At 45.9% G+C, this 23,585-nt stretch overlaps 2 protein-coding genes across 12 annotated transcripts in view; both read right to left on the bottom strand.

The window, feature by feature from the left end:
- DSTN (destrin, actin depolymerizing factor) overlaps positions 1-23,585 on the bottom strand; it is a 1,228,633-nt gene that overhangs the window by 154,433 nt on the left and 1,050,615 nt on the right. The window lies entirely within an intron of this gene.
- PCSK2 (proprotein convertase subtilisin/kexin type 2) overlaps positions 1-23,585 on the bottom strand; it is a 254,163-nt gene that overhangs the window by 30,739 nt on the left and 199,839 nt on the right. For both annotated transcript variants that reach the window (XM_050745361.1, XM_050745362.1), the window contains 2 exons: positions 23,016-23,104; positions 15,648-15,823 (listed from right to left, as the gene is read on the bottom strand). In XM_050745361.1, the coding sequence (XP_050601318.1) occupies positions 15,648-15,823; positions 23,016-23,104 (265 nt within the window). The remainder of the gene's footprint in view (positions 1-15,647; positions 15,824-23,015; positions 23,105-23,585) is intronic.

Here is a 23,585-nt window from a genome sequence, read left to right as displayed (position 1 = left end):
CTCAGATTTGGGCTCAGTATCAAGAAATAGCAAAAGTGCGGCTGGGCGCGGTAGCTCACGCCTGTAATCCCAGCACTTTGGGAGGCTGAAGCAGGTGAATCACCTGAGGTCGGGAGTTTGAGACCAGCCTGGCCAACATGGTGAAACCATGTCTCTACTAAAAATACAAAAATTAACTGGGCGCGGTGATGCACATCTGTAATCCCAGCTACTCGGGAGGTGCAGTGAGCCAGGATTGCACCACTGCACTCCAGCCTGGGCAACAGAGTGAGACCCCCATCTCAACAAAAAAAAGCAAAGTGCAACTGATGTGAGTCATAATAAATGAGTGAGTGAGGTTAACCATCTGTAGAACTTTCTCCTGAATCAGTCCACATGTAGATGTAACATCTCACATCTCACTGCTAGTGAGATGAAGCAACCTTTGCTAAAATGAAGGAAATTGATGCTAAACATTCTCTTCTTGGTGTGGGGAGTATGGTAGATTGATTGTGACCCTAATTATTTGTGATTCCCTGTATTTATGCCCTGCGCACTATGCCTTTGCAGCCCCATCCATCAAGAGGAGGGGTCTGTTTCCTACCCCTAGAATCCAAGCTGGCTTTATGTCTTGCTTTGGCCAATAGAATGTGGTGGAAAGTGATTCTGTGTCAGTTCCAAGCTTCAGTCCCAAGAACTCCTGTGTTCTCTGATCTCTCCCAGAACTCCGTTGCACCATGAAGATAAGCCTAGGTTAGCCTCCTGATTGATAAGAGACAAGTATTCCAGTAAAATTCACTGCCCCTGCTGCCAGCTACCAGACACAGCAGGGAGGCCATCCTCGATCAGCCAGTCTCGACCTCTCTCTCCTGATGTTAGCCCATCCTGGTCCAGATCAGCAGAACAACCCAGCTGACCTGTAGACCGAAGAGCAAAATTAAATGATTATTATTTTAAGCTACTGAGTTTTGGGGCAGTTTGTTATGCAGCCAGCTCACTGATACACAGAGTGCAACTGTCAGCCTATTTCTGAACAGTAAACAGCAAACGTTAATTTTGTTTTAAACCATCAGATTTGCTCACAAGAATACTTCGTTTTCTAGGAATACTAAACTTTGTTTTCTTAAGCTAGATTGGACACATGAAGCAACAATAATTGTGTCCTTGCTTCTAGTGATTGGGTTTTAGCACCAAAGAGTCCTTGGCTTCTGGGAAAGATGGGCCAGTGAGGAAAAAAACCCCTAGTTCTGGGGGTAGAAATGAGTGGGGAAGGGACCTCCATAAGAGGACCGAGAGCTGGTGATGGGATGGGGCTGTTGCTGGCATGCCATCCTACTTTGGTTTGAACTTATATGTCCCCCCCAAATTCATATATTAGAACCTAAGACCCAACGTGATAGTCTTAAGAGGTAGGATCTTTAGGAGGTAATTAAGTCATGAGAGTTCGGTCCTCATGAATGGGATTACTGCCCTTATAAAAGGGCTCCAGGGAAATAGCCAGGCCCCTTTTGGCCCTTCCACCGTGGGAAGACCCAGCGTTCGTCCCCTCTACCAGACACAGCAACAAGGCACCATCTTGGAAGCAGAGAGTGAGCCTTCGCAAGACACTGAACCTGCCAGTGCCTAGATCTTGGGCTTCTGCTTAAGGCTTGATCCATTTCTGCCTCTCAGCTTCACCTGAACAGGAGCTAGGCAGAAATCGAGACAGAATAACTATGGCTCACATCTAAACCATAACCCGTTAGAGGAAGAAGTGCAGAAAACGAAGGGTGACTATCACAGCAAGCATTTATATAGCACTTACTGCATGCCAGGGACTTTGTTAAGTACTTTATATATTATCCTATTCAGTCCCCACAGCCACCCTACAGGCAGCACCATTTACACTGGCCACACAAAGGATAAAACACTTAGGAAGAAATTCAATAAATCTAAGAAAAAAAAAAGCTAAGGAAGTGCTAAATAAGGCTTTGAAACTCTCTGAACTCTATGGAAGGAGGGACGAAGACGAAGATTTGATCCCATGGAAAGATACTGGCCATGTTCTTGAATAGAAAGACAGGATTACAGAGATGTCAATTTTCCCTATGTTAATATATAAATGTGCCAGGCACGGTGGCTCACACCTGTAATACCAGCACTTTGGGAGGCTGAGGTGGGCGGATCACCTGAGGTCGGGAGTTCAAGACCAGCCTGACCAACATGGAGAAATCTCGTCTCTATTAAAAATACAAAATTAGCTGAGCGTGGTGGCACATGCCTGTAATCCCAGCTACTTGGGAGGCTGAATCAGAATTGCTTGAACCCAGGAAGCAGAGGTTACGGTGAGCCGAGATTGCGCCATTGCACTGCAGCCTGGGCAACAAGAGTAAAACTCAGTCTCAAAAAAAAAAAAAAAAAATATATATATATATATAAAACTTTATCCCAATAAATATACAATGTATCAATTGAGATTCAGCCAGGCAAATATTGCCACACTTGGCAGGTCAACAGAGGGAATTTTATCCAGGGAATAGGTGTTAAAGGAAAGCCTAAAATCCAAAAGGGACATGGGAAGTCACCCATGGATTAGAGGGTGACCCGGGAGCTGGAGGACAAAGGGAGGCCATTACCCAAGAGCCAGCACTGTGGGCGGGGCTGTCTGCTGGGGGGCAGAGTCTCAGCGCTAATCCTGCAGCTCATGCTCAGTGAGTGGAATGGCCGTCAGCTGCCTGAGGCAAGTAGGCCAGCCTGGAGGCTCATGCCTGTAATCCCAGTGCTCTGGGAAGTGGAGGCTTGAGGCAGGAGGAGCGCCTGAGGCCAAGAGTTTGAGACCAGCCTGGGCAAAGTAGCGAGAGCCCCATTCACCCCACACTGTACAAAATAAAAAATTAGTTTGGCATGGCGGGGCACGCCTGTAGTTCTAGCTACTCAGGAGCCCAGGAGTTTGAGGAGCTGGAGTGTGCACTGAGCTATAATCACACCACTGCACTCCAGCCTGGATGACAGGAAAAAAAAAAAAAAAAAAAAAAAAAAAAAAAGCAAGTGCATTTAGGTGAAATTAAATGAATGGTGCAACTCCACTTTGAATTCTGCCAGTCTTTTGAGTTTAGTGAGATTATAGTGTTTCTCAAAAGTTTTTGCCAAATGGAAACTTTTAACCTAGGCACTATGGAGTGTACTTAACCACCCTGGTTCTCAAGCAGCGTGGACTTTTGCTTCAGAGTGGAGTGATGGAGACAATTTTGGTGGTCACAACCATGTGTGTTTTACTAACATCTAATGGATAAAGGCCAGGGAGACTACTAAACTTATACACAAAGGACAACCTCCTCACCACCGACAAAACAGTATTTTGCCCAGAATGTCCACATGCTCAGGCTGAGAAATCCTGCTGACCCAATGGTAAAGGGCAGTGAGTTGGAACTTGCTGGGCATGGCCTTAAGTAGCCTCTCACAAGCCCGAAACTTCTGAAACGTTCAAGCAAATTTTTTATTTTGCTGATAATATAAAAATAATGTTACAAATTGCTTACCGTCAGCTAAGGTGACATTCCAGCTAGAGACTGGTGCAGTGGCTTGCTGTGTCCCCAGTGCATCGCCTATGTTCGAGGAGGTGGAAATCCCACTTTGAGAAACTTGTGGCTAAAGTGAGTCAGTCCTTCCACCCTAACCAATGGGTAGGGACCCGGGTTAATGACCAGAATAGGCCCTGGTCCAGGGTTGGTATGGGTTTAGGGTGCAGACCCCTGGTGAGGCAAGCCTGGGAGAGCTTATCTTTTTGTAAACAACTATAGTAATTGTTATTTTCCAGTCACCTTGATTTCTTTTTTTTTTTTTTTTTTTTTTTTTTTTTTTTTTTTTGAGATGGAGTCTTGCTCTGTCACCCAGGCTGGAGTGCAGTGGCCCGATCTCGGCTCACTGCAAGCTCCGCCTCCCGGGTTCACGCCATTCTCCTGCCTCAGCCTCCCGAGTAGCTGGGACTACAGGCGCCCGCCACCTCGCCCGGCTAGTTTTTTGTATTTTTTAGTAGAGACGGGGTTTCACCGTGTTAGCCAGGATGGTCTTGATCTCCTGACCTCGTGATCCACCCGTCTCGGCCTCCCAAAGTGCTGGGATTACAGGCTTGAGCCACCGCGCCCGGCCCACCTTGATTTCTTAATACAACATTAACATACCTTGGAAAAAGTTATTGTATTTTTTACTATGAAAATAATATTTATTGTAGAATAATTGGAATATAGAAGATGAAGGAAATAAAAATCCTTTATAATCTTACATGAATAGATAATCATTGGTGATATTTTGTGGATTCCTGTCAATTTTACATATAAATGCAAAGTATAAGAACGGGCTTGAAAGTGAAACTGGGATAATAAAAATAGAAGGACTTTCTTGGCCTGCTTAAAATGCATTTCTCACAATTTATATAATTAACATTTTTATGTGATTAAATACTCTTCTACACCATAATTTTTTGTTAGTTTTATGAAATAGCCATTCTGCAATTTATTTACACCTCTTCTTGAATGTACATAGAAGGTTGTCTCTAGTTTTTAAAAAAGTACTTTATGTTTAAAATGAACATAATCTTATATATGTCTTTGTATGTTTATTTTCTTAGGCAGTGTTTCTAAAAGAGGAAATTTTGGGAGAAAAAAATGAATGATGATTCTTGGTTCATCTGCCGTATTATTGCTCTTGATAAAGTTTGTTAACAGTTTATATGTTTACCTGCAGTGCATGAGAACTCTACATTCAGCTCATATGGGCCATAATTTAGAATTGTCATTTCTTAAAAATAGTTTTGCCAGTTTGGTGGGTAAAAATAGTACCTCATTGTTTTGAGTTATATATTTTTTTCACGAAAGTTGAATTTATCTTTTTGTGTTTTTCCTGCTCATTTGTATTCTTGCTTATTATTTAGCAAGGCCCCAAGTCCCAAAAGATAATATCCTTTGCCTATTGTTTTTCTTTCATAGAATTTTTTTTTTTTTTTTTTTTTTTTGAGACAGAGTGTAGCTCTCTCCCAGGCTGGAGTGCAATGGTGTGATCTCGACTCATTGTAGCCTTTGCCTCCCGGCTTCAAGATATTCTCCTGCCTCAGCCTCCCGAGTAGCTGGGATTGCAGGCATGTAGCACTGTGCCCAGCCAATTTTTATTTTTATTTTTATTTTTATTTTTAGTAGAGATGATGGAGTTTCACCATGTTGGCCAGGCTGGTCCTGAACTCCTGACGTCAAGTGATCTGCCCACCTTGGCCTCCCAAAGTGCTGGGATTACAGGCATGAGACACCTCGCCTGGCCTCATAGTATTCTTTTTACTGGTTTGTAAGAGCTCTTCCTGTATTAAGAAACTGAGCTAGATTTTTATTATCTACATGCATATATATTTACTCAGTTTTTCCTTTTCCTTTTATGTGTTGGATTTAGACTTGCAGACATTTTTCCATTATATTACTTTAATCTGTTATTAAAATATGAATTTTAAAATAAACACATTTTAAATTGCACATGAAACAACGTATTGATTTATGAATATTGCCTTTCTGCACTCGTAGTTCATGAAAAATTTTATTCAAACTATTCATGAACATCTTTGGCAAATTTTTTTCAAACTATTCACAAACATCTTTGACATTGGCATGTTTGTCCTCACTAGGTCAACTGGTTACCTCTGGAGCTACCTAACTGTTTTGGTTAGGTACAGTTTGGTTAGGCACATTGTGGTAGTCATTGCTGCTGCTTGCTAAATATTGCAAAGTGTCCATGGTCTGAGCCCATGACCATGCCTCTTTGTGGTTGGGTGAGGTCTTATAAACCATTTTAATCAATTGGTTGTGAGTGGGAGTGATGGTAGACAGTATCCTTTCTAGTTTGGAACTTTTACTCGTCAGTTCCAGACTCTGCAGAGGACCCTGTGGGTTCTGTGGTAGTTCAGTGGGAGTAGAGTATCAGGTTCTCTGGAAGAGCCAAGCTAAGGACCGTGCAGTCGCCCTGGCCTCTGATTTAAATCCTCACCTCGATTCAGTGTTTGATGGCACCTGTGGTCATCTTTAATTGTTGTCTGGTTTTCCTGTAACCACCTTGGAGGTCAGAATCCTGTGTTACTCTGTTTCACTGCTCAAAGGATCCAGCCATTGTAGTGATGAATCTTTCTGATTTCAGAGGTGCTGCTGAGTTTACTTTCACGTCAACTTCTAACCCCGGGTGAATTTCTCACTGGGCCCAGGTGGTCCAACAGGTAGCACCAAAGGGGGGGTGACCAACTGTCTTGGCTTGCCCAGGATTGAGGGGTTTCCTGAGATGTGGGACTTTTCAATGTGAAAAACAGGGAAGTCCCTGGCAAAACGAGACGGCTGGTCACAAGGACTACCCGAAACCCACCAGACTTTTCTCGTAGTTCTCTTTATCCCAGAAATGAAAGGAGGGACGGTAACGGCACCAGCTGTTTCCAAGGCTGAGCTGCAGATTCCACGCTGCAGCGGTTCTGCTCAGTTGCGACCTTCATCTGGCTGCAGAGCATAAATCTGGGCTCGCGGAGTATTTGTGAGAGCTCCTTGGCAGGAGGCATTCATCGTCTGCCAGAGGCCCTGGCACTCCCTGCAACGGTGTATGACCCACGGCTCTGATTAAATTTCAGCAGGCGGCACTGTGGCCTCCCCTCACCCATGCCTGATTAATCACTATCTCCCCAGGCAACTCTCTCTGTTCCCTGCTTTCCTGGATGGTGGTTTTCTTGTAAGGGGTCCCCGTCCATACATTCCAGCTGGAAGAAGACCTGCGATCTGTACTTTGCCCTTTGCAGCCCCTTAGGGAGTAAACAATCAATGGGCTGTCTCATCTGTACCTTGTTTTTAAATATTCCTAGAATATCCCCTCCAGTAGCAACTCCAAAGAGTAACTAAGAAGAAGTTGGGATGTAGTCATCAGAGCCAGCAAAAGGTGTGCCAGGGTTGCTCTGGGTGGCTGTATTTCCTCAAGTTGTGGAAAGAAGTTCATGAATCAGTTGTCACTTTCAAGACCTTCTAGTGTCACTCGAATTCCCCTTCTGGTTGTCAGAGCAAAATAAGATGCTGTGTCCTATAATGCCCGGTTTTTGTAACTCCCTCTTTGCAAGGGCTACATCCTTTTCCTGAACAGTAAACACATCACCTTGCTAGTGCTTTATCTATCCAGAGAGTGATGACTCTGTCTCAGGTTAGGTTTTGCTTAAGCTGCACTTTGGGAGTTGTGTGTGAGCCCGTATCCCTTGGACTTTAGAGTTGCCTGTGCCTGGGAGTTTCTCAATGTCAACATATGCATCTTTTTGTCTAAGGGCTTCCAAGAGGCTGAAGGCTACTTTGCGCATCTGTCCTCAGGCTGAAAGCACTGGGGCATTTACAACCTTTTGAGAACAAACCTCATCAATGGGTTTTATTCCAGCTCCTTTCCCACAGGGTGGGATACCTTTGGGGTGTGCTCTCAAGGTTTGGTGTGGTCTTCTGAAGTTTCCCAGTGGCATTAAGCTCCAGTTGCTGACAGTGACGACTGGCAGGATAACATACCCTTAACTGGTCCTGTCTCTTTCCTGCCACACCTCCCATTCATCACTGGTATTCTCTTTACCTCCCCAATAAACTACTTAATCCCAAATCTTGCCTCAGGATCTGCTTCTAGGAGATCTAAAACTAAGACAGAAGTCGATCATTGAATCCTCTCATAATTCAGGCACCTCTGTCACCCTCTTCCCATATACAATGTGAAAAATGCCGTAACTGTAAACCCAACACATAGACTACGAAGCTAAAGATTAAAATAAGCAAAAGAAAAAAAGGATTTCCTTCTTGCCCACTCCTCACTGCTTCTCTCAAGTATTAATTAAGCAAATGTAGGAGGTGCAAACTTCAAATCCCTAAGGAGCCAGGTAGGTGATGTTTGTGTGAAGCAGGTATCAGATAACTGGGAATAGTGGGATCTATGGCAAACAGTGTGTGCCCCGATAAAAGTCTCTTATCCATCTCCTCTTTATTCTCTTCCTTTAAATAATTACTATGTTGGTCAAACAAAACATACGTACAGGATGATAAAATTGAAAGACAAACATAAGAAGTGCCTTGTGTAACAGGTAGTTCTCTGACTCCTTTGTTTATGTGAAGACTGCCTTTCAGAGATGGATTTTCCCTTAGAGTAGAGCAGGCAGTGGAAGTTACTGGGAGAAAACCTTCGCTAATGCACAATGCACCCGCACTTCCAAAATGCTACAGTGTTGTCCAAAAAATGTCACCTTGAAACAAGGAAAGATTTATTCCCATTGCTTGGGGAAATTTATTCCCATTGCTTGGGGAAAAGTCAAATGAGAAATCATGTAGTTTTCATCATACTCAGTCTACTTTCTAAAAAATATACATGCTGTCATCTGAAGATCAGTCATAACAATTTTTCTCTTAAGCTTCAGCGGGGTCGGCATGCTTTGCAGGGCAATCATACTTGAAAGGGCCTTTTCACCTGCAGCCAGGGAGACTACAGATGGAGGAGAGAGAAATACCCTGCTTCGAGAGGCAGTGGAGCAGTGCAGAAGTCCGTGGAAAATGACAGGGGCACCCAGGGATGTGGAGCACTGCCACCATCTGTACTGTCAGTCTGGACAGAGGGCACACATCTCCTACCTGCCTGACTCTCTTTTGGCCTCAGGTGTCAAAAAAAGTGCCTCTCAGTGAAAATCCATGTCTGCTGAGGAAAGGGGGAATCTGCCAAGCGTTCCCTTGGGCACCTGCTGTCACCTGGTCTGGGGCTTGGATGTGTAACCATTTCTCTGCAGTCACAAGATGAATAATGCAATAAGGAAACAGGCTGTCTGTGCATCAAAAATTTCATCCTAAATGCTTCTTAAGGAGACCAGGCATTGAAACAGGGTAGGGACGTCACTTTCGTGCCACCCAATCCTGTTGTCAGACATTCTCTGTAAACCACATTGTGTCACTCAAATGCCGGGCTCATGTTGCTGTTTCAGATGAGTTGAATTTCAACAGCAGACTGGCATAACCTTGTAATAAAGCATCTTCACTATTTCCTAAATAGTGTAGCAATGGACATTGAGCTGCTGTCACCGTGATGTTCATTTCGTGGACTCTGTTTTCCATTTCATAGTTGTGTTTCTGGGATCCTTGTATTTAATGTAAAAGTGATGAATTCCTTAAGTTGTGAGATCTTTCCTTGACTTAGAAAAGTCTTCCACAGTCTTGGGGTAACTTAGGACTCTGGTTGAGAATCTTGTTATTTTGAGGAAACATAAAACCTTGGGGTTTCAGGTGTTTTTCTTCCTGTTTTTCCACTTCCCAAAGGGAACTTCCAGACTCATGAAGGCAAGGGTGGCTGTTACTTGCAGGGAGAACACATAGGTATGTAAGTGCTATAATTTAAGGAAAGTCAGAAGAGTCCTCTAACGAGGGGTGTACTGTTAAATGTTTAACAACCAGCTCTCTGAAGGGGGCATAAAAGGATTTTATTTTTAGTGTTTGTCAATTTCCATGTCTAATTTCAAGCTCCCAATTTGATGTTATTGGGAGCTTTTCAGTACGGCACTGTCCCTAGCTTGGAAACATGTTTCTCTCCTAGGACTGCATCATGAGCATTCTGGCGTGCTCATTCCTTCGAGGAAGCTATGTCAGAAAAGGGAGGGAGGGAGACTTCTCAAGGTCCTGAACTAGAAGGAAAAAATTGTAATTGGATAAACTATTGACCCTCTTGGCTGTAAAGGAGAGGGCCAGGTGACGTCAAGTGACCTTGAACAGTGACCAGGTCATTCCCACACTGCCAAACCTCTTTTTTGACCATCCATTCTAAGATTGGAAGGTGGATTAGTTTGCCAGGGCTGCTACCAAAGGACCACAACCAAAGGACCAAAGTAACAACCAAAGGAACACCAATTGGGTGGCTTAAACAACAGAAATTTCTTGCCTAGAAGTCCTGGAGATAGAAGTGTCAGCCACCTCTGCTGACATTTCCGTCTCCAGAACTTCTAGGAATAGAATCCATCTCTAGAAGTTCTGCAGACATAATAGATTCTATTCCATTCCTAGAAGTTCTGGAGATGGAATCTATCCCATTCCTCTCCCAGCTCCCGGTGGGCTGTTGGCCATCTCTAGCTTTCCTGGGCTTGTAGATGCATCCCCAGCCCCCTCTGCCTTCATCTTCACATGCTGTTCTCCCTGTGTGCATATCTGTGCCCAGATGATCCTGTTCTATTTTTTTTTTTGTCTTTTAAATAAGGGCACCAATCATATTGGATTAGGGGCCCACCCTACTCCAATAAGACCTCTTCTTAATTAATTAGATCTGCAATGACCCTATTTCCAAATGAGGTCACATTATGAGATATTGGGGATTAGGACCCCAACTTATGAATATTTGGGGACAGAATTGAGCCCACAACAGAAGAGGTGCTGATACGGTTTGGCTGTGTCCCCACCCAAATCTCATCTTGAATTTCCACATGTTGTGGGAAGGACCCAGTGGGAGGTAACTGAATCATGGGGGTGGGTCTTCCCCATGCTGTTCTCTTGATAGTGAATAAGTCTTATGAGATATGATGGTTTTAAAAAGGGGAGTTTCCCTACATAAGCTGCCTTCTCTTGTCTGCCACCATGGAAGACATGCCTTTCACCTTCCACCATGATTGTGAGGTCTCCCCAGCTATGTGAAACCATAAGTCCAATAAACCTCTTTCTTTTGTAAATTGCCCAGTCTTAGGTATGTCTTTACCAACAGTGTGAAAACGGATTAATACAGGTGCATACAGTCTTATATTTCTGTTCAGACCTTTGAAATCATTCGGCAGCTCAGAAGAAACTGCTCCATCAGATGCCTAAGAAGACTGTGAATATAGACAACTACCCTTTGATGTCCTCAGAGAAGAAAGAAAGGGATTTTGTTAGAAACCTTCTGATTGGCATCTGACCCTGCAAGTTCTGAACCTTCCCAACAGAACCACATTTCTTGGCTTTGGAGCCTCATCTTGGGGTGTTTCCCCTAATTTTGAACCAAAGTTTCCCTGAAAGCATCGAGGGCAAGTGGCAGCTGGAGCAGAGACTGACAGGTTGTAACAAGCAAGGGCGCCAATGGGGTGGTGTCCAATTGGAAACACCTCTAAGCATAAGCCTCCAGGAAGAGGAAGGGTGGGTTGGAGAGCGGGAGCCGTGAAGCTGGGGAGAAGCAGATGGGGTGAGTGTGGACTAGCCCCGTGACCGCAGAGCCCTCCTGTGGCTCTCCACATATTCTTGGGTCTGGCATCCTACAGCCACCTTGGATCAGGATGTCTGTCTGGTCCCAGGCACTATGAGGTCTTACGTGAATCGATCTCATTGCCCTGATCCCTCCTAGCACATTCTTTTTTTTTTTTTTTTGAGATAGAGTTTCACTCTTGATGCCCAGACTGGAGTGCAATGGCACAATCTCAGCTCACTGCAACCTCTGCCTCCTGAGTTCAAGCGATTCTCCTGCCTCAGCCTCTTAAGTAGCTGAGATTACAGGTGCCTACCACCACACCTGGCTAATTTTTTGTATCTTTAGTAGAGACGGGTTTTCACCATGTTGGTCAGGCTGGTCTTGAACTCCTGACCTCAGGTGATCCACCTGCCTCGGCCCCCCAAAGTGTTGAGATTACAGGCATGAACCCAGCGCCCAGCCCCTCCTGGTGCATTCTTACAAGAAACCAATTTAGTTGGGCTACCTAGGCCTCTGTTCCTTCAACGCAGAGACAAATGGCTTGTGGCTCAGTCACCACACAGCCCACCCGTCCAACCCATCGTACTGATGAGGAAATACAGGGTTGTTCCTTTCTGGAAACGAGTCACCTCTGCTGCCCTTCTCTATTCATTGTGGGTTCTAAGAAACCATATGCTGGGGTCTTAGGATCTCAGGGTTAGATGATTTGGATCCTCAAGATAGTAGAGCAACACCTCGCAAACTTTAATGGGATCTTGTTAAAATGCGGCATCCGTGGGAGGGGAGGAGGCGCTGAGGTTTTGCGTTTTTCACTCTCCCAGGTGGGCCGTGGCCACACTTTGAGAAGCACTGACTCAGACCATTTTGCAGAAAGTGAGGAATGGAGACACTGACTAGTCTGAAGTTCCCCAGCCAATGGGGTGGGGCGGGGGGGGCAGGACTGAGGTTAAAACTTAGGTCTCTCCACTGTCAAGAGGAGTTCTCCACCTGCTGAAATATCCCTGCAACAGGACGGACCTGCTGCTGTGCAGTGTTGGCTCTCTAGTGAAGACAGAGACGTTGACCCGCAGCCAGAAAAGCCTGATTCTGAGAGAAGAGTGCCTTCATTTGGTACCCTATGTGCTTCCTTCCCATGGGGCCTGTGACAGCTGTGGTTGGAAGGGCCTGGCTGTGTCCCAAGGAAATTGTCTTTGCAAAGCCAGTCTGGGGGTTAGATCCAGCCTGTGTGCCAAAGTTGGCCACCCACTGCGCTGAAGGGTTCCACTTGGTCTGAAATATTGTTTACTATTGTTTAGGGCTGAGACTCTGGGGAAGTTACATGTGAACTTGCCAATTTTTGTCCAGTGAGATGCTTTAGTCTGGTAAGACTAGGAGTGTGTGTAAGCAAGCAACAATTTAGTAAGGATCCAAAGTTAGATTTCTCATGGCTAAATATAATCTAATCAGACTGAGCTCATTTCATCAATTCAAATTTTACATTGCCTAGCATTCAGAGGCTTAGACTCACTAGGAATACAAACACAGACACAAGGACAGAAGCTAAGGGATGATTTTGGAGGCTGTGAATGGTGAAGAGGTAGAGAAAAATGGTGTGGAAGAGGCCGGGTGCGGTGGTGTACGCTTGTAATCCCACCTTGGGAGGCCGAGGTGGGAGGATCTCTTGAGTCCCGGAGTTTCAAACCAGCCTGGACAACATGGTGAAACATGTCTATAAAAATTTAGCTGGGCATGGTATCATGCACCTGTAGTCCCAGCCACTCTAGAAGCTGAGGCAGGAGAATCACTTGAGCCCAGAAGGTAGAGGCTGCAGTGAGCTGAGATTGTGCGACTGCACTCCAGCCTGGGTGATGCAGTGAGACCCTATTTAAAAAAAAAAAAAAAAAAAAGAAGAAGAAGAAGAAGGTAGAAGAAAGAAAACTAGTCTAAAAAACCAATCGTGGCCGGGCGCAGTGGCTCAAGCCTGTAATCCCAGCACTTTGGGAGGCCGAGATGGGCGGATTACGAGGTCAGGAGATCGAGACCATCCTGGCTAACACGGTGAAACCCCGTCTCTCCTAAAAAAAAAAAAAAACAAAAAACTAGCTGGGCGAGGTGGTGGGCGCCTGTAGTCCCAGCTACTCGGGAGGCTGAGGCAGGAGAATGGCATAAACCCGGGAGGCGGAGCTTGCAGTGAGCTGAGATCCGGCCACTGCACTCCAGCCTGGGCGACAGAGCCAGACTCCGTCTCAAAAAAAAAAAAAAAAAAAAAAAATCATAATAGGCATACACTTAGTTATAAGCTTCCTGGCAGCCAAAGGAAAAAGGGAAACCTAATGGGGTAAATTTTGAGGCGATGTTTGTGGGAAGTGTTCCCTAGAAGCAGAGCCTGAGACAGAGATTCAGCTGCCCAGACTCATTGAAGGAGGGCTCTCAGGAGGAATCTGTGAGCAAGGGAGTGAAGTAAAATACAGAGGGGAAGGAACTCCAAAGCTATGCAGTCTTGGGTAAAGCCTACCTTTGGCCTGGCCCACAGGGGGCTCTGGAGCATAAATTACATTGAAGATTCCTCCCTGTTGGAGGCAAGCAGGCTCCTGCCTTAGCCATCTGCTGTGGGTTGTGCCCTGGGTGTGGGGGGGCATAACTTTCTAGGAGAAAGATTCCACCTGTCGGGGCAATGCTTGGTGAGAGGGGCCGCTGTGAGCCATTAGCAGCCGACACTCACAGCAGCTGGGGCTGCCCCCAGGTCTGCCTGGTGAAGGGGATCTTGGTGGGCACCAATGGCATCCACTGTAGTCATAGATTTCGATGTGACTTTCAGCCCCTCAACCGTGACATTTCGTGTCTGCATTAATTCCATATCTGCCCCCTGAACAGCTCATCCACTATGTTCTTAAGCCCCGGGCTAGTTCCCGAGGATGGTCTGAGCAGGAAAACACATGTTTTCTGACCTCAGGAAATGTATGGAAAAGCAGCCTTCAATTGCTCACTCTTATTTTCTTCAATATTCTCTTTTTTATGCCTGCATTAAACATATAGTGTTCTGTACATTCACTTATTTTAGTGTTATCAATGTATAAGTGATGAGTTTGTGCATTTTCCATAAACAGACTATACATAATTTAAATGTGTATGTGGAACGGATGCATTCTGTAATTTATTTATAATAGTGCTGGTTTCTATAGCCATTTCATCTATTTGAAATTCACCAAAATCTAAGAAGCAAATTTAAAAACATTCCTAAAATGGAGTTCCAAAAGCCACACAAAAAATCTCATGCACTGTCCTTTCCCTCACTTAGCACCAGACCACTTACTCCACACACGGCAGTGACCTTGCGGTGTGAGTCCCACGTCCAGGCTGATTACAGAGAGTCCTCTGGGAGCACAGGGAGGCGGCCACTGCTGGCCTGGCAGCGAGGACAGGCCTGAGAAGACTGTGTATGCCGAGGGGTGGGAGCTGTGCCACGCGTGGCAAGTAGATGCGTGCATCGGAACAGCTTGTGAAGACACAGCAGTTTGGTAATGGATGCTCAAGTAACAAATCTATCAGCTGAGGCCCCAGGGATCGTGGAGGAGAGATGAGCTATCCCCATTGTGCCCGGCCCAAATTCCTGACCCACAGCATCCCAAGCGTAGTAAAGGAGTTGTGTTCTGTGCTATGAAGTTTTGGGGTGTTGCTTAAGTGACAGTCGAGACTGGGACAAATGCTGACCCTTTGCAAGCACTTCTTAGTGACGAGCGCTTGCATCTTTCTCATTTACACATCACAGTGACTCTGTGACCCCTCATTATCACCATTTGACAGGCGAGGTTAAGTCACTTCCTGAGAGACTGGAGCCCAGAAACCCTCTGGTCCCTGAACCTGGGTTCGTGTCTCCTTTGGGGTGGCTCTAGCCCCAGCATCTCAGAGAAGGGACCCCCTTCCCCTCCCTTTGCAGCATTGACCTCCATCTCATCCCTTTGGAGGCTCTGCCTGGCTTCCTTCTCCTTGGCTCTGTCCAAGCCTGAGCTAATCTCAGAGGAGCGGCTGTGAGAATGTGTGCTCAGACCTCCTGCCCCATGAGTGTCATGGTCACAGTCCTGGCTGCTGCCCCCTGGATGTACCACCCCGTCCTGCCGAGACCCCATGTCCTGTGTGTTACTGCCAGCCAACGACTGAGCGGGTGGTGTGGGTGCCAGTGCAGGCCCCTTTCTGCCTGTGATGGGCAGCTTTGGCATGGGGACTGCTGTCTGAGACCCTCCCTCCCCAAGCCCCTTCCCTCCCACTGTCGTTCGCAGGAGCCAGGCAGGCATCACGTCTGAGGCTCTTCTGTCTTCTCTCCTTATCCTTCACAGGCCTTCCCGTAGTCAGCCTCCTGCATGGCTAAGCCCCTGTACTGTCTGACTCCTGCAGGACCTGGACTCACACACAGGGTGACAATGGTTTACCCAGTTGCCTCCACCCCTCCACCCACTGTGTCCCACCTTGAGAGTGGCCGGGGCGTAGGGGGCTGGCCCTCTTACCTTGTTCACGCCATCGGCCATGGCCTGCAGCGTGAGCTCCCGGGGCCCATCCACTGTCTTGCCGTTGTCTGTGGGGCCCCAGCTGGCGCTGTAGATGTCGATCAGCTGCGGCATGTGGCTGATGGAGGAGGCCTCGATGATGTCTGTCATGAACGGCTGGTCCAGCATCCGGATGCCTGTGGACACGTTGAGCAGAGGACACCAGGTTTGGGTTCCCCAGTTCACAGGAGACAACGAGGTGGAGGAGGGCTTGGGTCCTGGGTGCCTGGGTTGGAGATCTCAGGTGCTCTGGGGACACTGTGCAGTCCAAGGATCATGAAGGAGGCGCAGATGGTCCTACTGGCTCCCTTCTGCGTCCCACCCATGTCTTTGCTGATGTAACGATTTAAAGACAAGTTTATTCCTCTAACAAACCTTACTAGAATTCCTAATGGGAGAGATCACCTTTGCTGAAGCGATTCTTTGATAAGCTCGTTTCTAAGTAGAAGCTCGACCTCAGAGAACTGGGTGTTGGCTGCAGCCAAGTTTTAGGGGAGAAATAAAGCTACTACATATGATAGATAGAGGAGGCAATAGATATTTGATATTTGAGAAGAAATTCCAGCAGGCAGAGGGCAGAGGGCAGAGGGCAGGGGACAGAGAATGGGGCAGGGGCAGTGCAGGAGCGGGTGGGATAAGGAAAGAGGAACTCCCATTTGCACTGTAGCTGGGAGGGACTTTGGAGAGGACAGAAAGGCTGAGATGGCCGTTCTAAACTGTATTAGTAATTCTGTGTCAGACGGCCCCCTCTCCTTTCTTCCCTACAGCATCGCTGTAAAGTTTGTGTTCCTCTCTGATGCCTCATGGGAGTGATTTCTTGCAGGATGTTGGGAAGAAGCAAAGTCCTGCAGTCCAGGGTAGTGTGGGGCACACAAGCCTAAGACACAGGGGCATAGGGTGAAGGTGCCTGTGCTGCACCCGCAGAGCTGGTGCTCCCAGGCTTCCAGTCCCCCTGTGGTCATCCACAAAAGCCCTCTCTAGGGGGAACTCAGCAGCCGCCACTGGGATGGGCGTGATATCTCTCCATCACTACCCTCAAAACTTCGCTGACGGGGTCATATGCCTTTCTCCAGGCTTTGTCATCTGGATGGGTCAGTGGGTTCACGATTCTGTGGCAAGGAGCTTAGAGTGCTAGTGAAGCGGACCTGTCTTCACCCACTGCAATTATGGAATGAAGGTGTTGGGCCATGCACAGTCAAAACCTGGGCCCCAAAACTCCTTCCTTGTCCCCGGTGGCCAAAGGATGTTGTGCCTCAAGAACACTATTTCACAAGCCTCACTCTCTAACGTGGCGAGCAGGTCAATTGAATTACAAGCCACCCAGGTTCTTGCCAGGCACCTGAAATGGACATGAAATTGCTTTCTTTCCTGAGGGTCTACTACTTTCCCAGGTCCCAGGAGACTCCAGGACCTCACTTTCCTCTTCAGTGCTCATAGCCCTCTTCTTGTGTACCTTTAACCTTCTATCACAACTGCTTATTTGAGTGTTTCATACACCACCAGATGGCACGCTCTTTGAGTATAGGGCATGTGTCTACTTTGTTCACTTCTGTGTCCTTGAGGATCAACATGATGCTTGGTATTTATTTTAACCTTGACAAATATTTGGTGATAAATATCTGGCATTATTGCCTTATTTAGTGGATTTCCTCCCCAACAGAAATCACAGGTCCAGAAGAATGAATAACAGGCTCTACTCATCCATCTTCTACTATTAACCCATAAGCGTAATCACCATGTTTGCCAACAAACATCCAGTTACGAGTTAGCATTCTTTCTCCTGGGTGAAGCTTATCTAGAATAAGCCTAGTCTTTGGCTTGAACTTTCCAGATGTTAAATTTTATGGTTCATTTTATAAGGAGATAGGAAATTTAAGACTCTGTATTTTGCTTTTGATCCATCTATATTTTTATTTATTTAAAAACTTTATTTAATGCAGGTGACCACTAAGCCACAGAATAAACTGGTCAGTGCAGCTTCTTCTTGTGCAAAGTCACGCCCACTCTGTGGGTGGGAAATAAACAGAGAGAGGCTGGCATTCACTTGCTCAGATGCTCTTGAACTTGCCTAGTGCCCAGATGACCAGGACCGAATGGCCCACCGCAACTGGAAGGTGAGAGAAATTCAACCCTGGCCAAAGCAGACCTCCGCTGCCCCACAAACCAACCAATGGCAGCCCTGGATTTTGCCAGGGCTGGTGCATGGCACTTCCAGCTGTGCCTTGAACCCTCTTCCTCTTTGCAGCTCTTATCACCTTCATGGGCTCCCTCTGTGCTGCACAAGAACCTCAGAGCGGATGTGTATTAATCTTCTGTTTCAACATTATAGGGTGGCCACAGGCTGAGAGCAAGTCTCTCATTCATATTCAGGGACCAGGCGCCCGACGTTCTTTTAATCTTGTTAAGCTCAAGAGGAATGAGGCATGCATTAATTGAATGAGATACAGTATTAATTTTGCAAGCAACTGCACCATTAGCAGCCAAGACAGCAGCTCAGAGTGGCCCTAGGGTTTTAGGGAAGGCCTCTCCTCTGCCCCTGGATGCTCTAGGAGCTACAGGGGAATGTGGGGTGAAGACAGAGAGTAGACCAAGTGAGAGAGAGGGAGAGAATGAGAGAAGGAGGGAGAGAGGCAGAGAGACTGGGAGAGAGAGAGAGGGTAGGCAGAGGGAGAGAGACAGAGAGAATGGGAGAGAGAGAGGCAGAGGGAGAACAGGTAGAGAGAAAGGAAGAGGAGAAGGAGAGAGTGAGAGAGAGAGAGAAGGAGAGGACAGAGAAAGAGAGAGGAAAGGGAGAGTGCAGGAGAGAGAGAAGGTAGAGGGCGAGGAAAGAGAGAGAGAAGTAAGAAGGGGGAGGAGGAGGAGGGGAGGAGGGGAGGAAGGGAGGAAGGGAGGGAGAGAGAGGAGAGGGAGAGAGGGAGGAAGGGGGAGGAGGAGAGGAAGAGAGGGAGGGAGGGAGAAAGGGAGGGAGAGAGAGAGGGGGAGAGAGAGAGAGGGAGAGAGAGAGAGGGAGAGAGAGAGAGAGAGAGAGAAATCAAAGGAGCTAGGAGTCAGTGTCTTCAATGCTGATGTGTGTATTTGATGGGCAAAGACAGACACAGGCACACATCAAGTGTTTCTATCTGACCCCAGGCAGGTCTGCACAGCACATTAATGAGTAGAGACGACTCTGTGGGTCTCTTCCATTCATTTACAGCCTTCCCCGTCTACCCATGCAGTGTGCACTGTGGCTAGCCTTGGTGCCCTGGGGGCTGCATGCCCAGCGGATTCGAGCTACATCCTCTCTGCCTCTGCTCCTGTTGCACAAGTTGTGCCTGTCCCTGCCTCCAGTAAATGCTACATCTACCCACAAACTTCGGTGCCCATCAATGCCACTTTTTGTGCTTGTGAATATTTGCTCTGGAGGCTAAGGAGGAAGTTCATGCTCACCCAGGTTTTAGGTTCTGAAAACTCGTATTAGTCATTGTGCTTACAGTGATTTTTACTTGTTTATTGAAAAGCTCAGACAAAATATAAGTTTATCTGCAGTGTTATGAGATTCATTGGCCAAGAATAATAATGATAATAATATACAAAAGCAATTCATAGCTGGTAGAGAAATTTCAGGGCATTTTCACCGTGGTCAACTGTGTGGTTTTAAGATACTTTTCAAAATCTTCAATCAAAGGTGATCTCATCCCGAAGCCCAGTGTGTAAATCTGTATGCTTTGGTTTAAAAAGGAAGGTGAGTAGGACCAAACCCACCTGGCCTGGCCCCATCTTGGGGTTGCTCTGAGAGTCTGCAGAAACCCAGAACAGTGAGGAATTGCGGAGCCCCACCCTCAGGCTCTTCTTGTTCCTGAGCCCTGGTTACTCTCTGTCCTCTTGCATGAGTTGTTATCTTATATTTTCTTATTTGCTCCCTGTCTTTGTTTCCTCCTAGACTGAGCTACCTGGGGCAGGAAACCTGTCTGCCAGCTTCCATCCCCTGCAACAGGAAGGTGCCCACAGTGACTACTGACCACACAAAAGGCCTGAAGGCAGGAGACAGTGTTATGACTCCTTGATACAGTCTCGAGCTTTAACAGTTTCAGAAATATACATTTGACAAATTTGCAAGAACCATCATTTGGAAGGTCATTATGTTTGTGGTACATGTGCTTGGTTTTGTGGATTTTGAATAACACATTTAATTTTAATGTTTGACTCAATCTTTTTGATTGAAGTTGTCATTTCCTTAAAAATTAAAATGAAAAAAGAAAGAAGGAAAGAATGGAGTCCTTTTTAAAAAGAGAATTACTCGAATAAAGGCATTTTCAAAATAAAACATGTAATATTTTTCTTCAAAATTTATACAATTAGGTCAGTGAAAATGGAAATGTAAATAAGCTTTAGAATAATGTTTCTGAGGTTATTAAAGCTTGAAGACTGCAGGATGACTTTTGGGACATCCCATATGTGTGGGTCTACATGTCACATAGTTTGAAATGAAGACAGACGCGAAGAGAAATGAAGGAGAAGATCTTTGCACGGATTAAAATGGGTTAGGGGCTAACCTCTGGGACACACCAAGAATGCCTAAAAATCAACAAGAAAAAGACAGGAGCCTTGATGGAAAAATGAGAAAAATTTATGAACAGAAGAGGAATTCAGGCAGATGCAGAGATGCTCGATGCTTTTTTCTGTTCAGAGGACTCAATTTACAATCTCATCTCCCCTCTTCTTTTTTGAATTCCTGGATTAAGACTCAACAGCATTTTAACTTTGGGCTTTTTCTGGAGACAGCGTGGAGGGGTGCTGGGGAAGGACCTCAGACATCACAGGGGCGCCCCCCTAACCTGTAAATGAACGTACACCTCGACTTTGAGACCAGCAACGATCCGAGTTGGCCACCAGGTGGCGCTTTAGACCGCCTTAGCCCAGAAAACTCCCGAATGGAAATTCTCTGGAGGGTTTGACTCATTTTTAGCAAATAATTAAAAACCAGCCAACTTTTGGAATTGCCAGCCAGGCTGAATAAAATGTTTTCCTTAAATTTGTAAGATAAACTATGCTTTTTTTTGTAATCCATGAGTAATTCACCAGTGCTTCCTCAAGAATTCATGTTGACGCCTCAGGGAGCCAGAGGACACTGGGTACCCTAAGGCACAGGCACCGGACTGTTGCCTCACAGCCCTTGTAGTTAGAACCAGCATACGTGGTCACAGGGCAGCCAAGCTGGGGCTAAGGGAGTGGGAAAAGAAAGAAAGGAGGCTCCCTTGCTCTAAATCTTTGGTGGCTGTTCTTGGTTTCTGGAAGCTCAAAGGGTTGTTGCCATGCCCCAGATGTCCTCACAGAAGACCAGTCGCTTCTTTGAGGTGTCATGCTGCATTCAGCAGGCGAGGCAGAGGCTGCTGCACCTGCCGGGTCCTCTGGCCTGCTCCCTGGCTTTTTGCCTAGGGGCGTCCCCTGCCCAAGGAGCTCCACTCAGTTCAAGCGAGCTGGGCAGACTGGGCAGGCCCAGGGGCACCCCCAAACAATGAACGATGGGAAGTGGCAGATTAACGCCACAGCCTCCTCACTTTAGTGGGGTCAATTGTGAGGGGGAGTTCTCCACACTCTCTCAGAGAATTACCTGCAGGACGGGGCGCCTGTTGTCCACGAGACTCACTTTGCGGGCCTCCATTCCTTTCCTGTCTTCTTCCCCGACTCCCTCACTCTGGCTTCCCCGGACCACCTCCCACATGAACTACTTGCCCGGAATCCTTGTCTCAGGTTTTGCTTTTAGGAAGAGCAAACTAAGACAGCGGGAGAATTAGATACATTTGATGAGCACTCAGCGCTCAGATGTTTTCAGAGGGCAAATAATAAGAGAAGAGGAAAAAAGGAAAAGAAGCAGATGGAAAAAGAAGCTCCCAGGAACCTCCAGAAAGCTACGAGCTCCCCCTAACTCTTTTAACTTTTGCAGGTGGTCATTTTACTTTGTTCCGAAAACCAGTTACCTTGGGTGTTTGAATAAGAAATTCAGGTTTGAATTTTTCAGTTGCTTCTAGTTCTGTTCTGTGAGTAGAGAACCCACCTCCCTTAGATTCCATCCCAGGTCTGAGCGTGGCTTATAAAATATTAACCAAGTGATGTTCTTTCCCCCGAGCTCATAATGGCTCCTGACATTTTAATGCCAGCATTTTGGATGCGCACAAAGTAAAGAGAGCTGAAACCCAGGGGCAAAGCCTCCTCTATTTACATTTTAGAAACCTCCAGATATATTCTTTTGTGACATTCAGCACCCAGTTCAGGCAAGCCTCTTAGCAAACAGTGTTGAAAAGAGGTTAATAGTGGGTTTGTATAGGTTACTTTTGCTTTATTTAGTTCCATGGAAATGGAGGTGTCAGCAGAAAGTAGGTTTATGGTTCCATTAAATTGCCAGGAGAAGAAAGTATCAGGACAGTTGTAAACAAAAAAAAAGAAAAAAGAAAAATAAGGCTGGGTGACTCAGCCTGAATAAATTAAGAACCAATTTGATGCAAAACTTGGAACAAGACTGGAGCCACTGCATTCTCAGACATCTCGTTGAAAGCTTATGAATCTCTCAGTTTCTGTCTCTGTCTCTCTCTCTCTCTCTCTCTCTCTCTTTTTTTTTTTCTGAGAGGGGAGGGATGTTGGTTTCTAAATTTCCAGGGACTTGCCACTCTCATTTCTAAGGGCTCCATAAAGAGGAAATTGTTAAATATCCTACCCAGTAAAATGTAAGCAAAAGGTTCTAGGTAGAATTTATCTTTTTAAAGATGAGTTCCATTGTGCAAAACATTTTGAAGAGCTCTGAGTATGTTTACAAATAATTTATACACACCACCTTGTATTCTACAGTCTATATTTGAGCCTCATTAAAATGTTATTGACACTGACACGGAAGAGTAGTGACTGACAATTCTATTTATATAAAGTTCAAAAACTGGCAATAACCATTTTTTTTTGTTTTGCTGTTAGAAAACAAGATCATAGTTATTCTTGGGTGTCTGAGTAGTAACTGGAAGGGGTCATAAAGGGCTTTGTGGTGCTGGTTACATTTTGTTTCCTGATCACTATATGGGTATGGCCAGTTTGGGGAAAGTCACTGAGCTATGTACTTACGATTCATTAACTTCTTTGAGTTTATATTATGCTTAAGTTAAAAATTTAAACCTGTATTGATATTGCTATGCAGGTTAAAAGAAAAAAATTTTTTTCACTTGTGCCAAATCTGTGGATCCTAGCTTTTCTGCACTAGTGGGATTTTTTGCTGGGCCACAGTCAGCCTTGAGATCAGGGCCATGGTCAGCCTTGAGATCAGTGTGATACCTAGTGGGGGCCTGCTGTTTGGCAGGGCTGGCTTACCTGCAACCTTGGAGTTGTATGCTACTCCGACCCCACAGATATTGTTGTTGGCGGCAGCAGAAACTTCTCCTGCACATCGGGTCCCATGGCTTTGGAAAAACATAAAGACACATTAGATACACAGTGAAAAGAATTTGACTACATCTGTCATGGGCTCAAAATTCTCTTTGGAACAAGGATGAAATCTGCATATCATATACAAGTAAACCCTGTGTCACTGAAGAGGTTGGCCCTTGTGTTAAAGCTCTGTGAAAACTTAAAGAGCTGAGCAAACCATTATCTACCTGTCTTTTAGTTTTCTCTAAAGTGCCCCATCTTGGGGTGGTTTGTAAAAGCCGCAATAGAGAACTGAAACAAGTATAAACTGAGTCACTCAGAAGGGTGTGTTTTCAGACCTAAGCAGCATTCAAGATGCAAAAGATTCCAGTGGTGTAAATCATCTGAAACTACCAGATCCAACCATGAAAAGTTCACTTTATTTGTATTTATTTATTCATTTATTTTTTTTGAATCTGGGTCTCCTTGGTCACCTACGCTGGAGTGCGGTGGTGCAATCTTGGCTCACTGCAG

Source organism: Macaca thibetana, chromosome 10 (genome assembly GCF_024542745.1).
Source record: "Macaca thibetana thibetana isolate TM-01 chromosome 10, ASM2454274v1, whole genome shotgun sequence".
NCBI lineage: Eukaryota > Metazoa > Chordata > Mammalia > Primates > Cercopithecidae > Macaca > Macaca thibetana.
Note: the sequence above shows the minus strand (reverse complement) of the source record. Positions and strands in the feature narration are given on the sequence as shown.